Below are 15,003 nucleotides of genomic sequence, written 5' to 3' on the forward strand. Positions count from 1 at the left end.
CAGGATGGGGTTAATTGGATGTGCAGCTCTCTTGCAAATGAATTGAACTCTGCACAGAGTTACTGATTGCCAACATGAGGAAGTAATTCAGTTTGCTTTGATTTCTCTGAGTAGAAGAGGAATTTACTTACTGCAGAGACTCTTCCTCCAACAAGGAAAGAAAAGCAAATTTTTGTTTAATGGGAGAAGTAGCTTGTCTTTCTCACATCTTCCACAGAGCTGGACTGCATCTTTGCCTCACCACCAAGCCCCCAGGAGACTGATAATGGGAAAAATACATTTATGGAGGGGAGATTCCACTGCAGGGGAGAGGGGCTGGAAAGACAAAGTGCTACACAAACTTACTGAAGCAATTCAGTGTTGTCCTCATTTTATTTGTATCTCCAAACAATAATCAAAAGGAGTTATTTCCTTCTCCATCAGGATTTTGCAGCTCCCTCTCCCACTGTTTAAAGCTGCACATTTTTCAAGCCATGGTTCCCTGGGGAGCTGTAAAGGCCAACTTGAAACAAACAGTTTGTTGTGATGTGTCAGGGTCTCAAAGCACCCTCACCATTCTGGACTTTGCATTCTGTGTCACCTACAGACATAAATCTAGAATGGCTTTAGTGAAATAAAAGTCACACTGCTGTACATCTCTCACCTACCAGCCATGCTCCCATCTGCACTTCTGTAGCTTCTCCTTGTTTTGAGACACCTTCCTAAATTTCTATGGGTGTTTCAGGTTCCCACATCAACATACCAGCTAAAAATGCCAGTTGTGGCTAGAAGAAAAAAGGGAATGTTATTTAAAGGAGCTGTGTGTGCCTGGGTCACTTCACTGTCACATCTCATCTACACAACCTGGAAGAAGCTCATTTTTCCATGGTGTTTTAGTGCCATGTGAGCTGTGTTCTAAACTGGTACGTGAGCCCAGAGAAGGGAGGTTCTCCTGCAGGCTGTGCTGGGAGCTGTGCTGAAAGCCATTCCCCTGCTTTTGGCTCACTCCATGGGTGACACCCTCTGGTCTGGAACTCCTTTGAGTGTGGGGGCTCAGCTCATCCCAGGACAAGGCAGGGCTCCGTGCCTGTAGACAGAGAGAAGCACACACTGGAGCTGTTTGCACACAGCAGAGCCCTCTGCTTCCAGGGCAAAGCTGCAATTTCCACATCCCAGTCTGTAGTGAATGTGCTTTGTTATTTAGGAAGGCTCCCCCAGCCAGGTGTTCACCTCCTTACTTGTTGGACAGATCCCTGGCTACTTTCCATCTTTTTCTTCTTGGAGATTGCTGGATTCCAGTGGCACACCAGGCTGTCATTCTGAACACTGTAGTTCTTGTTTCCAAGAAGCCAGTAGGTTTTCATTTTCCCTTTGCCCTGGACAAGAAAAGGAGAGAGCAGAAAAGATCTGTTTTCAGCAGGAGTCACTATGGTGAGAGCTGCTCCCTGTCCTGCATTTTTATTTCTCCTTCTCTCATAAGTGGCTGCTGATCAGGGAAAGAATTATAATTTATGTGCAGTTTGGGTGCTAATAATCTTTTCTGTTCAGAGGTCACTGGTCACTGGCAGTGTTGCTAAGGGTTTAAAACCAGCCTTAAACCCGTGTGTCTTTGACTGAATCCTTACACTTTGGGCCATATCAGGTGGTTCCATGCAGGTGCAGACATAGCAGCCGTGTTTCAAAGCTCACAGAACACTTTTTTGTCAGCTTTGAGGAGTAATGTGTAGCCACATCCAACTGAATTAGCAAAAGAACCTTGGGGACACAGTTAAAAGTTGACTTGTTCTTCACAGAAGAGCGATGGCCAAATCTGTCATCTCCTTCCTATCCCAAATCTATCATCTCCTCCCTACCCCATTAAATGCCTTTATTGTTGTGAAGTTATAGAAAAACTATTACCTTGATTTCAATTTCCCCTCTCAGCTCGATTTCATATGCATCATCTGTGAGAAGGGCTTCATATGTAGCAGAACTGATGTGGATCTTCTGTGCTAGGATCCAGAGCAGAGCAGGAATTAATGATCCCCTGAATCCCAGAGACACATACCAGCCCTCCTGCATTTATCAGAGCAGTGTTTCCACCTCCTCTTTTGGCATAAAGGATGTGACTCCACATGCCCATGCAAATCCACAAGAGTTTCTCTTGTCTGTTTGGTCACTGGTGCATGTGCAGGACAGTGGGGATTACAAGAAGTGTTATCTTAGGTGATGAGGAGCTCTCTGACCTGGCATGGTCTCAGAGGATGCTCCCTCTCCGCTAGAGATCTGATTTCACACTTGGCTGTGCCTGATGTGAGGGGTTGGGGTTTGCATTGCACTGCAGAATGCAGAGGTGCAGAGGTTCAGAGTGCAGAGGTGTGGAGTGCAGAATGTAGAGGTGCAGAGTGCAGAGGTGCAGAGGAATGTAGAGGTGAAGATGGCAGGGGTGCAGAGTACAGAGGTGCAGGGTGCAGAGGTGCAGGGTGCAGAGGTGCAGGGTGCAGAGGTGCAGAGGTGCAGGATGCAGAGGTACAGCACACAGGTGCAGGGTGCAGAGGTGCAGATTGCAGAGGTGCAGAATGCAGAGGTGAAGAGGTGCAGAGGTGCAGAGGTGCAGAGGTGCAGAGGTGCTGGATGCAGAGGTGCAGGGTGCAGAATGCAGGATGCAGAGGTACAGTGCACAGGTGCAGAGGTGCAGAAGTGCAGAGGTGCAGAATGCAGAGGTGCAGGGTTCAGAGTGCAGGGTGCAGAGGTAGAGGGTGCAGAGGTGTAGAGGTGCAGAGTGCAGAGGTGCAGATTGCAGAGGTGCAGGGTTCAGAGTGCAGGGTGCAGAGGTGCAGGTTGCAGAGGTGCAGGATGCAGAGGTACAGTGCACAGGTGCAGAGTGCAGATTGCAGAGGTGCAGATTGCAGAGGTGAAGAGGTGCAGAGGTGCAGGGTGCAGAGGTGCAGGGTGCAGAATGCAAGATGCAGAGGTATAGTACACAGGTGCAGAGTGCAGGGTGCAGAGGTGCAGAATGCAGAGGTGCAGGGTGCAGAGGTGTAGAGGTGCAGAGGTTCAGACTGCAGAGGTGCAGTACAGAGGTGCAGAGGTGCAGAGTGAAGAGATGCAGAATGCAGAGGTGCAGGGTGCAGGTGTGGCTCTGGCTGGACACTGTGCTGCCCCAGCACTTACGCAGGCTGCTGGATTCCATGCGGGACGCCGTGTTCACTGTGTCCCCAAAGAGGCAGTACCGAGGCATTTTGTACCCCACAACTCCAGCCACACAGGGGCCTGAGAAAACACAAGGAAAGAGACTCCAAAGAGAGTAAGAGCAGTGAGAAGTGCGTGCAGGGCGGCATCACATGCCAGCACCTTTGGCAGTCACTCTGTGTCCACAGGGAGTACTCTGCATCTGGCTGCACAGTATTTACTTAGTGAGAGAAGTCACAAATGGATTAGTTGTAGTTAATTTGTGGTGATATCACCAATGCTAAATTGCTTCCCAAACCTTTCCACGCTCATACAGGCAAAAGTCATTTCAGCCACCCTGCTGGAACCAGGGGGAATATTAATCCTGAGGTGTGGGGAGAGGCAGTGTCTCACACAGAAATGCAGAATTCCTTTCTCCTCACACAAAGGGACTGTGCCCTGTTCTGTTTTCTCCTGCCTTTAGCTCAGCCTGTGTCCCGGTGTGTTCCTGTTGTATCTGTGTGTCCCTGCTGTCCCTCTGTGTCCCTGTGTGTTCCTGTTGTCCCTGTGTGTCCCTGTGTATCCCTGCTGTACCTGTGTATTCCTAGTGTACCTCTTGTCCCTCTGTGTCCCTGCTGTACCTGTGTGTTCCTGTTGTCCCTGTGTCCCTGTGTCTCCCTGTGTCTCCCTGGTGCACCTGTGTGTCCCTGCTCTACCTATTGTCCCTCTGTGTCTCTGTGTGTCCCTGTGTGTCCCTTTTGTGTCCCTCTGTGTCCCTGTGTGTCCCTGCTGTCCCTGTGTGTCCCTGCTGTCCCTGTGTGTCCCTGCTGTCCCTGAGTGTCCCTGTGTGTCCCTGTGTGTCCCTGTGTGTCCCTGTGTGTCCCTGTGTGTCCCTGAGTGTCTCTGTGTGTCCCTCTGTGTCCCTGCTGTACCTGTGTGTCCCTGTCTGTTCCTGTTGTATCTGTGTATCCCTCTGTGTCCCTGTTGTCCCCTGTGTGTCCCTGAGTATCCCTGTGTGTCCCTGCTGTACCTGTGTGTATCCCAGCCCGCAGCTCCAGCCTGTCCCTTGGCATGTGAGGGATCACCACCTGCCGCACTGCTGCCACCAGGTCCAGGGACATTTTGGCAATCTCATGGGCGTGTTTGGTGCCATTCCTCTCTGGCAGGCCACTCACCACCATGTAGGCATCCCCAATGGTTTCCACCTGATGGGAAGGGGCACGTGTCACTAAGAGGCAGGAACTGAGCTTTCCTTTGGAAAGAAAATCAGAATAAAATGGATTTTAGCTGTCCAGCACTTGCCAAAATGTGATGTAGTCCCTGTAGGATGGTGGGTCTGGTATTTCATAGATTTTGGCCTCCTGGCCTGGGGTATTTGATATTCACCAGAAAATAGAGCATGAAAGATTTCAGCAGATTCCTTTCCTGTGGATTTACACTCACCTTGTACACATCATAAGAGTCAATCCTGGTGTCAAAGCAGACGTAGAGATTGTTGAGCATCTCAACCACTTGCAGGGGAGTGCAGGAGGCAGCAATGCCTGTGAACCCCACGATGTCTGAGAAGAAGATTGTGACCTGTTAGAGGGAGAAGGAGAGCATGGAGCCAAAGTCTCCAGGAGACACAGGGGGAGGGTTTGGGGATTTGTGAAATCCTGAGCACAACAGCCTAAGGCACAGGCTGCACAAAGAGCCAGCCTTGCACAGCTCATAGGTACAATCCTAAATTAACAAACTCTGGCTCTGAATTGTTTTCTACTACTTTGAAAGATAAAACTATTCTTATCTCCAAAGTTTATCACCTGCACTTTTGTGAATACCTCATGCTAATGGGAGACTGAAAGTTAAATGCTTTGAATCTTGTGAGCAGTGATCAAGAGACTTCTTATAGAAATAGGGTGTCTTTTTCCTTTAAAAGTGATTTAAGCTGTGATCGTGATAAAACTAGGCACCCCAAAAAACTGTGAAATAAAATCTCAACAGCTGTCTCTGTTCTTGTTGAATTAGAAAATATTAACTGGGTTTTGTTTCTCTTCAAATGATGTTTGTCATGATCAAGTCAATTTACAGAAAAAAAAATCAAACTTAGAAAAGAAAGAATAGAATTGAAGAAGAGAAATGTGTGTTGCAGCTGTTGGCAAAGAATTTTCTTCTCTGTGCTGTCTGAATTGTGTCAGTGTTTAAACTCAAATTGTCCTTGCTGATACCAATTCATCTGGAAGGGCCACCTTTCCACTCTGCCTTGGTTCAGCACTTTTGATGTCATGACTATCATGGATTATAATTAATTGAGCAATTAGAGGTTGTTGTTTTGATAATGACACCTAGAGATTAAATGCAAACATTTGGTGCTGTGTTTCACAGCTGAAAGTAAGGGGGTGTCCAGGGAAAAAGAGAGAATAGAACTGCAATTACTGTAGCATGAGGATTTGGGCTGAGGGCTATGCAGCACAGCTGCTGAATTCAACACTGACAGCAGCAATTCTTTTATTTTTCATGTTTTACAAGGAGGAGACTCATTTCTTGCTCCTGTGAACTCAGGAATGGTGCTGGCTGGCTGTTGTGGGTAGGCTCTTAAACACAAAGACAATTTTCCAATATAAGATGCTTGACATCTAAAGCTTTGCATTTGGAAATCTCAGCTCTTCTTCTCCACACTGCACAGCTCTTTCTAAAACCCCTTGGGAATATTTGGATTTCCATCCCCACTCAGTTCTGGTGCAAACCCAGGATCCTCAAAACTGTGACAAGGTAGGTGCTATTTTAGGGGAATACTTTTTTCCTTTCCATTTGCTAACCTGATCATAGTTTTCTGCCTCAACTTTTTGGCATTTCCTTAGCTGCTTGGCCACAGACTTTGGCAACATCTGGTGCAAGAGGTCCTCAGCTAGGCGCCTCTCCCTTTTCAAGTCCTCTGTCTTTTCCTTGAGGTTGCTGGCATAGCTGTGTATCCAATCTGTCATTTGCTTGAAGGACAGCAGCACAATGGGGTAAATGAGACAGGCCACCACCAGCAGACTGATCTTCAGGCTTATTGCAGACAGGATTTCCTTGGATTTTTTGTGCAACTTTTCCTGTCCCTCCTGCAGCAGACAGCTCTGTGCATAGTGCAGTCCCCTCACTGTGGCTTCCAGGGACACAAAGTCACCCAAGCCCAGGAATGGGGTAAAGAAGGAGATTCCTTCATACTGGGTGAAATAAAGGGATAAATTGACATTATCTGTCCAGCACTTATGTGCAGTCTCTGAGGAGAAGAGAGCATAGCTCAGAGTGGCAAAATGTTGGTGCAGTGTGGTTTGAAGGCTCAGAGGTGCTGGCACTGGCTGGGCTTTGAGCACAGCTTCTCTGATTTGCAGGATAAGTTTAAAAGCCACTGTGTCTGCCCAGTCAGGATTGTGTCTCATGGCTTTGAGGTCCTCATGGGGGCTCCAGAAACGCTCAAGCAGCTCAGAGATCGCTCTGGACAGCACCTGCCTGGCTTCAGTAACCCCTGAGATGTTCTGTTTGTGTCTCAAGTCAGTTCTGTAAAATCTACAAATGGAGATTTTCTCCTCCTTGCACTGGCAATTCTCACAGTACAGCTCTGCCTCACTTGCCATACAGGTGGAGTTTAAGTTCCCCAGGAGGTGAGAATGGAATGATCTATTCCTTGTGTCTGCTGCTGGGAACAGCCAGCTGTGCCTTTCTTCCTGCAGGACAGAGATGAGGTGAGCAGCCCAAAGGGTTTCACAGGAGGAAAGTTCCTGAAGGGCTCTGCCTGTGTCTTTCCACATTCCCAAGCTGTTGCTCAAATCAAAAGAAATGGCCCCAAGGAGACTGCAGAGGGAGACCAGGCATGACATCAAAATCCTTCGAACTGTTTTTCTACCACCAGCATTGGAGGAGGGAAAACACCTAAAAAAAGAATTAAAAAAAACCAACAGTGGCATTGCCTGATCCTGAAACCACAGCCAGATCTAGCAGTGATATTTAACAATTTCCATGCATTCTGAAACAAAGCAAAAGGAATATGTATTATCTATTTTATATTTTGTTCCACCTGACATGAATTTTAGAAGAAAAGCTGTATTTAAGAGATTGCTTGCTTGACACACTCTGATCTGCAAAAACAGATGAATGATACAGTTTTTCTGTGAGGGAAAAAAGCTAATAAAAGCATTTGCTGTAGGTTTTATTCTCTGTGATACTTCTCTCCAAATCTTAATGAAGGCCATGAAAAGATAAGTTACTTATTGCCCCAGTGATTCCAGTGATCACATACTGGAACTGTTGATTTTTTAAAATCAAACGTTGAGAATTTGTTCTTAAAAGGCATTTCCAGATGATGAATAATTTCTGTTCATATGTTCAAATGAGCTCAGATGTTTTTTACAATATTGCCTCTGTATTTCAGGAGAAAAATTAATCACATTTCTATTTTGTTTCAGTTTTTACCAGGGCATTTGCACATCCAATTTTTATTGTTTGAGCTTCATGATTACCTTTCTATCTCTCTTTCATGCTGCACATAATGGACATCCATGCTCCGTACAGCAAAGTGACCTCTAATGATTTTAATTTTCAAAACTATTATTCCATCATTTACAATCTTACACTAATGATACTCGTGAAAAAACTCAGGATGTTATGCTGGAGCTGATGACTCCTGAATAACTGGGTAATCTTTATTTCCACTGATAAAGAATAAAGTTCTGCATAGTAGAGCTGATTGAAAAAAGCCCTCCTCAGATCCCCTGTTCTTTCAGATATAGGAAATCACACTTTTAGTCAGACAAATAAAACCCAATAAAGCCTATTATTTCTTAGCAGGGGCTGATATTAAGCAAAACCAATTCTTGCTGGGAAGAGCAGTGGTCAATGGTTGCAAAGTAGAAGAAAAGTGACAAAAATACTGTCCCCAAAGTTATAAACAGCCATGCTTTCTCTCATTAATTTAATACAATTTCTGTTTAATAATATATTTATTTTCAAAGGTTTCAAAGTCCAAAGGTTAACATCTGCAAAATATCAAACTGAAAGAAACTGCAAGTCTAGAAAATATATCTCTGAGCATTTCTGTCCTCACAACGAACTTCCAACCTTTTCCTTCCTCTGTTTACCGCTTACCTTGGTGTCACTTACCCTCCATTTATAATCACTGCTTTTACTTTTGGAAAATAAAATCTCATATGTGCCAGGGGAGAAGAAAAACAACAAAAATCCACCTTGATTTCATATTGACCCGCCTTGATTTTGTACTGAACCACCTTGATTTTACACTGCCAATCTTCTAGTACAGTGAAAGAAATATAAAGAGAGTTTTTAATGGAGCACCAAACTGAAAGTGGTGATTCTGCTTTGCTTTGCCAAAAAATCCCCGTTGGTGCCAGCGTGGCAGCTGACAGTGACTGCTCTGAGTGACTTCAAAAAGAGCCCTGGAGGAGCCAGGTCTGTCCTCAGAGCTGGGTTTGCCCTTCCCTCGCTGGCTCGGGGGTCTCTGGTGCTAAAACCTCTCTGTAAAAGCATTTTGCTGCACTCACCTGCAAGGACCTGCTGGCTCCTCTGCCGCCTTCCCTCCAGGCATTGCTGGGTCCTGGCAGCTGCTGCAGCCCTGCTGTGCCTCTCTGGACCCTCCTCCCCAGCCCCCCGAGGTGTTTGGTGCTGCTCTGACTCTTCCCACTGCCCTCCCTCCACACAGCACCTTCCCCCAGGTCAGGCTGGCGAGCTCCAGCCCAAGGGACAGGGGAAAATATCCAGCATTATCCCAAATACAGGCTGTGGGGCTTGCCAACAGTCAGGAAGAAGTGACAGAGACACATTTTGTTTTCATTTTGCAAAAAAATATTGTTTATTTCACTAGTTTTTGGTTTAATTCTTGTGTTGTTAAAAGCATAGTTTCCCAGTTCTTTGTGATCAAAGGTGTCACAATTATGACTTTATTCAAACTGTTTTCCTTCTTGGCTTCTCTCATCCAGTTCTTATTAGATTAGTTGTTTGCCATAACCTGCAAAAATGTAAAACGAATGAAAAACCAGATCATGAGATTTGCAGGAATTTGTGAACAGTGTGTGTTGTGTCCAAGCCACAGGATTTAAATAACTGAAATAAGATTTTTGCTTCTCAAAGTTTATATTAAATTAAAAGATGTTTGACATTCCAGACTTGAGCTGCATGAGCTGCCTTTTAGGATGCAATTGCAACAATCAGTGTATGGATGAATGCAATTTGAGTGATCACCTCTGAAATATACAGGAAATCTTTATGGCTACAATGAAGCTCTAGGATAAAGGGAGAACACATTGCTATTATGTCTTGGGTTACAATACAGAGTGTGATAAAAGGTGTCTGTTCTATCACCATCTGTTGAGGGTGGGGGCAGTGATCCTGATCTCCACGGGAGATATTCTGCTAATGGGCATCCATTGAAACCAGGCAGGGCATTGTTCTTTATCTTTTCACAGCCCATCCTTCCTCCAGCCAGTCATTTTCTGCTCATGGCCATTGAGTCCCACTGTGGCACTGATAAAATTACTGCATCCCATTGGGAGTTGCTCCAGCCAGGGGGAAGAGCCCAACATTTCTTACCAAGATAAAAACAGAGGTTTTGGGACACTAAGGGAGCCCCTTTCTCCACTGGATTCCAGAGGAAAACCGGATTTCTCCACATCACCACTGGAGCTCCGGAGGGAAACTGCACCTTGTACAGGAGCACTGCTCCAGCTGAGCCACATCTGTCACTGCAGGAGGATGCAGCCACCATTTAATGGGACTGCTACCAACACCCTGCCTGACGGGTGTCAGGTTGTACTCTGACTGTGTCAGGGTTTGGGGTTTGTTTCTTTGTAGTGCTGTATTTCTATTTTAATTTCCCTAGAAAAGAACTGTTATATCTATTCCCATATATTTGCCCGAGAGCCCCTTGATTTCAAAATTCTAATAATTTGGAGGGAGGGGGTTTCCATTCTCCATTTCAAAGAGAAGCTCCTGCCTTTCTCAGCACACACCTGTGCTTCAAACCAAGACACCTTAACAAAACATTTAAATAAGTGAAAACAAAACTGGATATCTGTTTCAGAGGAGGATACTTTCAGTTGGTAAAGGTTGAATCAGAGTGATGCAGCTCCCTTAGGAGCAGAAATGCCAGCAGAGCAGCCCAGGTGTCAGCAGCTCCTGCAGGGCTCACCTGCTCGATCCAGCTGTTGTAGGCAGAGACTCGAGTGAACACGGAGGGTTTGTGGTAGTAGTTGCAGCCAAGAGAAGAGCCAAAGCTGACGATGCCGTGCACTTCCCACCTGCCATCAGCCCCCTGGCAGTTCAGTGGGCCCCCAGAGTCCCCCTGGCAGAAAGGGGAACAGGCACAGTGAGAGCAGCTCCTCTGGGGGGTTTTTAACCTGTCCTTCCCACCAGCTTGTCTAAACCCTGAGAGTGGACTCACATTGCAGCTGGAGATGATTCCATCCCCACCAGCACAGACCATGGTGGTTTTCACTATGCTTCCCCACCAGGAAGGTTTGGAGCAGGTTGCATAATCCACCACCAGCAGAAGGCCTTGCTGCAGGTCATCAGGAAGAGCTCCATTTGCTGAGAGAGAGCAGAAACTCAGAGTCATGGTACCAGCTGGCACTGAAGGAATAATAAAACTACTCTGCTAAATTTCTCTTGGGATCTGGGTGCCATCTCTCCAGGTAAAACACTCCATAGGGGCTGTATCAAAGGAGAAGCTGTTATAGGTATGAATGTCCCTTAGTTCTACTCTTTCATATGCATCCTAACTAACTAATCCTAATTTGCATTCCATTAAAAAATGTTTCATTGTTAGAGAAATAAATGGCTAGTCTTTTTCCAGGAGTTTGCAATTTACTTACCCCTCAAGGAATTGCCTCCTGAGCCAAGCTGACACCTCTGCTCAACTCTCAGATTTTCTTCACTTCACATCTATTCCCCTGTGTGTGTTCAGACATTCAGCAGGTGTGCTGGGATTAGCAAATGCACCTGTCTGCACACTGTTCATATTTGCATTACAATAGCTCCTAAAAGCTCAATAAATGCTCAGGTGCATTACCAGCTCTGTTAAAAGGAAAATAAACTTGAAAGGGAAAAATCATAATGTGAGTGAAGTGGGGCCTAATACAACAAACTAGCTCCTACACTGAGTTTTGAGGGGATCCTGAGCACCATCAACAATCTTTGCCATCAATCTCAGAGGAGAAGGCACTTCTAAAAGTTTCTTTTTTTTATTCCATGCTTTTGCAAATAGCCAAGTACTCACTCTGCAGCCTTCCCCAGCCAGTGACATAGCAGGCAGTGTTGGAGGACAGGATGCTCTGGGCAGGGGGCAGGCAGGCCAGCTGAATCTGGTCACTCAGGGTGACGTGCTCAGAGAGTTTGATCAGAGCAATGTCATACCTGTGGTGGCATGCACGTGTTGGAGAGAGGGGGAGAGAAGGAAAGGAGGGTAAAAAAGTTTGCAAAATGGATTAAGGCACAGTACTCAGCAGTTACTCAGCACTTGGACTGTTCAGAAGAGAAGGGAGCAAAGGCCAATGCACAAGCAGCAAAAATTCCTGCACCCTAAAGCAATGGGGAAATTCATGGACTGGAAGGCTACTCCCTGCAAAACTGCCTGTTTTTCTGAAGGTAGAAAGTTCTCTTTCATAGTTTTTTTCCACCAAAACAAAGCATATGTTAGGACTCACTCCAAGGGCTGGAACTGAGATTTCTGTGTTACTCCTCTTAGCCTGCAGCAGGACAAAGGGGTCAATCAGCCACGTGGATATTAATGATCAATAATTCTGTGTCTGTGCTGCTGGTAGGAGGCTTCAAAGAGGGTTGTATAAAATGCTTCACTCCCTTTCATTGTACAAGAGATATCATTGCATGGAACAGCTTCCAACCCAAGCATGAACATGCAAAATGGCTTCTGGGAACACTATTAATCAATAAGAAATTATTGTTAATTGCTTTGTATTCCCTTAAGGGGGAAGGTACAAACTGGACACTGTAACAGGAGGCTCTGAACATGAATTTAATTGCCATAACTCCAGGTGGGTTGGATTCAGGCAGTTTGGTTTTTACCCTGCTGCCAGCTTACCCATTTGCAAGATCCTGTGGATCCCAGTTCTCATTAACGACGATCTTTTCTGGAGAAAGTGCAATTGATCCTTCTTCCTCAGCTGCTAGGTTGTATTTTCCAAGAAACACTCGATATGTCCGAGAGGAGCTGAGCAAGGAAAGGATGAACACTGAGTTATGTTATCTGCATTATGTTATGTTATCTGTTATCTTATTATGTTATCTGAGTTATCTGCATTATGTTATGTTATCTGTTATTTTGTTATCTGAGTTATCTGCATCCTTGGCTCCTGAGAGATTCAAGCAGAGCATCCTCCACTGCAATCTCTCATCACAGGCATGGTTTGTCTGCAGCTGAGCCAGTCATTTGCTAAGGGCAAAGATTGTGTTTTAGACTTCATAATCATTTCATGTCTACGCTGCACTCTCAACTCCTGCTCAAAGTTTCATTAACAAACTCAAGGTGCCTCCAATCTTTGCAGGATTCACCCATACTCCTCAATGCAGTAACAATTTGGACTTTTTTGACAGCCATAAGTAGCTTCAATAAGAAACAACAGTGTGATAGATATAATATGTAGGATTTAAAATAATAACATGCAGCTAGTTTCATGTTATGATATTTGCTACAACTCAATGTTACAATAACCATATGCTACCAGAGCAAAATGGGATTGTATTTGTGAAAACATTGCTGTGCCTGGAAATTTGTTGTTACACTGCCAAATAATATGAAGAGTTTACTGAAAATGATTGGTATATTCAAAATATTTATGATTTTTTTCTTCAGGGAGTGGATTCATTAGTTAATTTGTGAATCTTATGACACATATTACAAAAAAGGGCAACAAAGCTGAATTTAATAGCAAGTTGAAAACAGAAGGACGTTTGTAGTTTGTTTGTGGAAAGTGAAGAGTATATAATTAAGGTAATTGGGGTTTTTTCCCCTTTTACATTAAGAAAATAAAGCAATGTCATTCTCCTGACTTTTAATCAAAAGATATGAAACTCAGAGCTTTCAGCTGAGAAAGGGAGAGCTGGCACTGATACAGTTTTAATTCATCTCAGGTGCTGCTTCCTGGGCCAGATTTCTCTGCCTTGCTTACCTGATGCAGTGGGCAGCTGTCAGCACCCAGTTGGTGGCAATGAGGGTTCCCCCACAGGTGTGACGCCACTTGCCATTGGAGTTGTACTGAAGGGAGGCCTGGGATCAAGGAACAAGTAAGGAACCAGAATCAAGTAAGGCTCAGTCTTTTTTACTCATTTCTCATCCTTGTGCTTGCACCCAGAACACAACTTGCTGATGGTTGGTGGAGTTTCCAACAGAAAGGTTTTCCCTCCTTCCCCATCATCCAAAGCTTGATTTTTAAAATATATCTTGTTTAAATAGCCCAAGTCTACTTGGCTTTAAATGAGAGCCTGCATTACTTTAAAACACTTCTTTAAAATACTGGAAACTTAAGGATTGATCAAAACAGCAGAGTCAAAACCTAAGACATGTCAGGCAAGGTGCATCAAATGGAATTTAAGAAGGGGTTTTGTTCAGCTGTGCTGTGCAGAGAGAGCACAGCCCCAGTGGTTCCAGGGAAACACAGAATGACCAACCTGCCAGGGCCAGCTGTATGGTCTTGCATTTTCCCCTCCAACAACTTTGGACACAAGAGGAGGGTAGGCAGGAACCCCACAGCCAAATGCTGGAAGACATACAAATAGGATGTGTGTTTTGAAAGTGGGTTTAAAAAAATATCTGTGAGATATGAAATAGTACAGCACCCAGTTACTCTTTCAAGAGACCATTGTAATGACCATCCTATGCTGTATTTTTTTCTTTGATGCAGAATGTTCAATTTGTCTGAAAAAAAGGAAAGATGTTTTAAGATTTTAATTAACTTTTTCTTTTAAAGCTAAAGCAGAAGTTGGACACGTACCTGCAGGTGCCACAATCAACACAGCAAAGAGGATTCCAAGCATGGTGCCAGTTCCTGGGTGCTGCAGGCTCAACTCCACACCATTTTATATGGTCCTTTATCTCTGGGACATATGACTTAAAATGCAAAGCTATGGCAATGCCAATGGAAAACTTGTGTAACTGTGGGATAATTCTTTATATACATAAGTTGCTAAAACATCCTCATTTATGTGGACCTTGGATCCAGGCTATATAAACAACTTGGTTAAAAAAACTTCCACATTAGTTACTTATTATTTGTAGCAGCTGCTTGCATTTCCATTGCCTTGAAAGTTCACCACAAAGGTGTTCACAGAAGGGAAATGTTAAATTAATTATTCTAACACTTGGTGGTATGTCAGCAGTGTCTGATAAATTTGGACAGTGATAGATTCAGATGTGTTGGTGGGGTTGGATTAGTTGATTTTTAGAGGTTCCCTCCTTACCTTAATGATTGTACAATTCTACAACTGCTTGGGATTTTATTTTGGTCTGGGATCTGCTTTTGTTTTGTTTGTGTGTAACTGAATCTACCACATTGTACTGACTGAAAATCTGCATTTTCTTTCCCAGGTCAAGTTGCACGTGTTTTAGCATGCCAGACTTCTTCAATGAACCAGACTGCAACCACTTTGAAGTGGAACAGACTTCAGTCATACAAAGCCCCAGCTGTCCATGATGAAGCAGAAATCCTGGTGTGTTGTGGTGAGTCAGACTCCACTCCTTCCCTCCTTCCCTTGGTCAGATCAGCAGCACAGCCCTGGAAGAGAACAAGGCTCCTGCAGCACTGCAAATGAGCCTGTGTGCACCAGAGCAGGGCTGACCTGTGCTGGAGCACACTGTGAGCTGGTTCATGACAAAGAGCAAAGCTCTGC

The 15,003-nt window shown here is 44.8% G+C and overlaps 3 protein-coding genes across 3 annotated transcripts; all 3 read right to left on the bottom strand.

The window, feature by feature from the left end:
* Window positions 1–237: 237 nt before the first annotated feature.
* On the bottom strand, window positions 238–3,612 carry LOC117006747 (guanylate cyclase soluble subunit beta-2-like). The gene is made up of 4 exons (XM_033079310.1): window positions 3,133–3,612; window positions 1,879–1,970; window positions 1,218–1,355; window positions 238–1,066 (listed from the first exon to the last, which is right to left on the bottom strand). The coding sequence occupies exons 1-4, from the start codon at window positions 3,197–3,199 to the stop codon at window positions 824–826; spliced, it is 540 nt and encodes a 179-aa protein (XP_032935201.1). The 5' UTR covers window positions 3,200–3,612; the 3' UTR covers window positions 238–823.
* Window positions 3,613–4,177: 565 nt separating this feature from the next.
* Window positions 4,178–8,728, bottom strand: LOC117006746. Its single transcript, XM_033079309.1, has 4 exons — window positions 8,649–8,728; window positions 5,928–7,023; window positions 4,573–4,707; window positions 4,178–4,381 (listed from the first exon to the last, which is right to left on the bottom strand). Exons 1-4 carry the CDS (start codon window positions 8,690–8,692, stop codon window positions 4,358–4,360), a joined length of 1,299 nt encoding a protein of 432 aa, XP_032935200.1. The 5' UTR covers window positions 8,693–8,728; the 3' UTR covers window positions 4,178–4,357.
* A 366-nt stretch (window positions 8,729–9,094) lies between these two features.
* LOC117007032 (chymotrypsin-like elastase family member 2A) lies at window positions 9,095–14,725 on the bottom strand. Its single transcript, XM_033079898.1, has 8 exons — window positions 14,663–14,725; window positions 13,786–13,962; window positions 13,287–13,384; window positions 12,200–12,328; window positions 11,378–11,514; window positions 10,544–10,689; window positions 10,292–10,444; window positions 9,095–9,112 (listed from the first exon to the last, which is right to left on the bottom strand). The coding sequence occupies exons 1-8, from the start codon at window positions 14,723–14,725 to the stop codon at window positions 9,095–9,097; spliced, it is 921 nt and encodes a 306-aa protein (XP_032935789.1).
* Window positions 14,726–15,003: the final 278 nt, after the last annotated feature.

This window comes from Catharus ustulatus, chromosome 24 (genome assembly GCF_009819885.2).
Source record: "Catharus ustulatus isolate bCatUst1 chromosome 24, bCatUst1.pri.v2, whole genome shotgun sequence".
In the NCBI taxonomy this organism is placed as follows: Eukaryota; Metazoa; Chordata; class Aves; order Passeriformes; family Turdidae; genus Catharus; species Catharus ustulatus.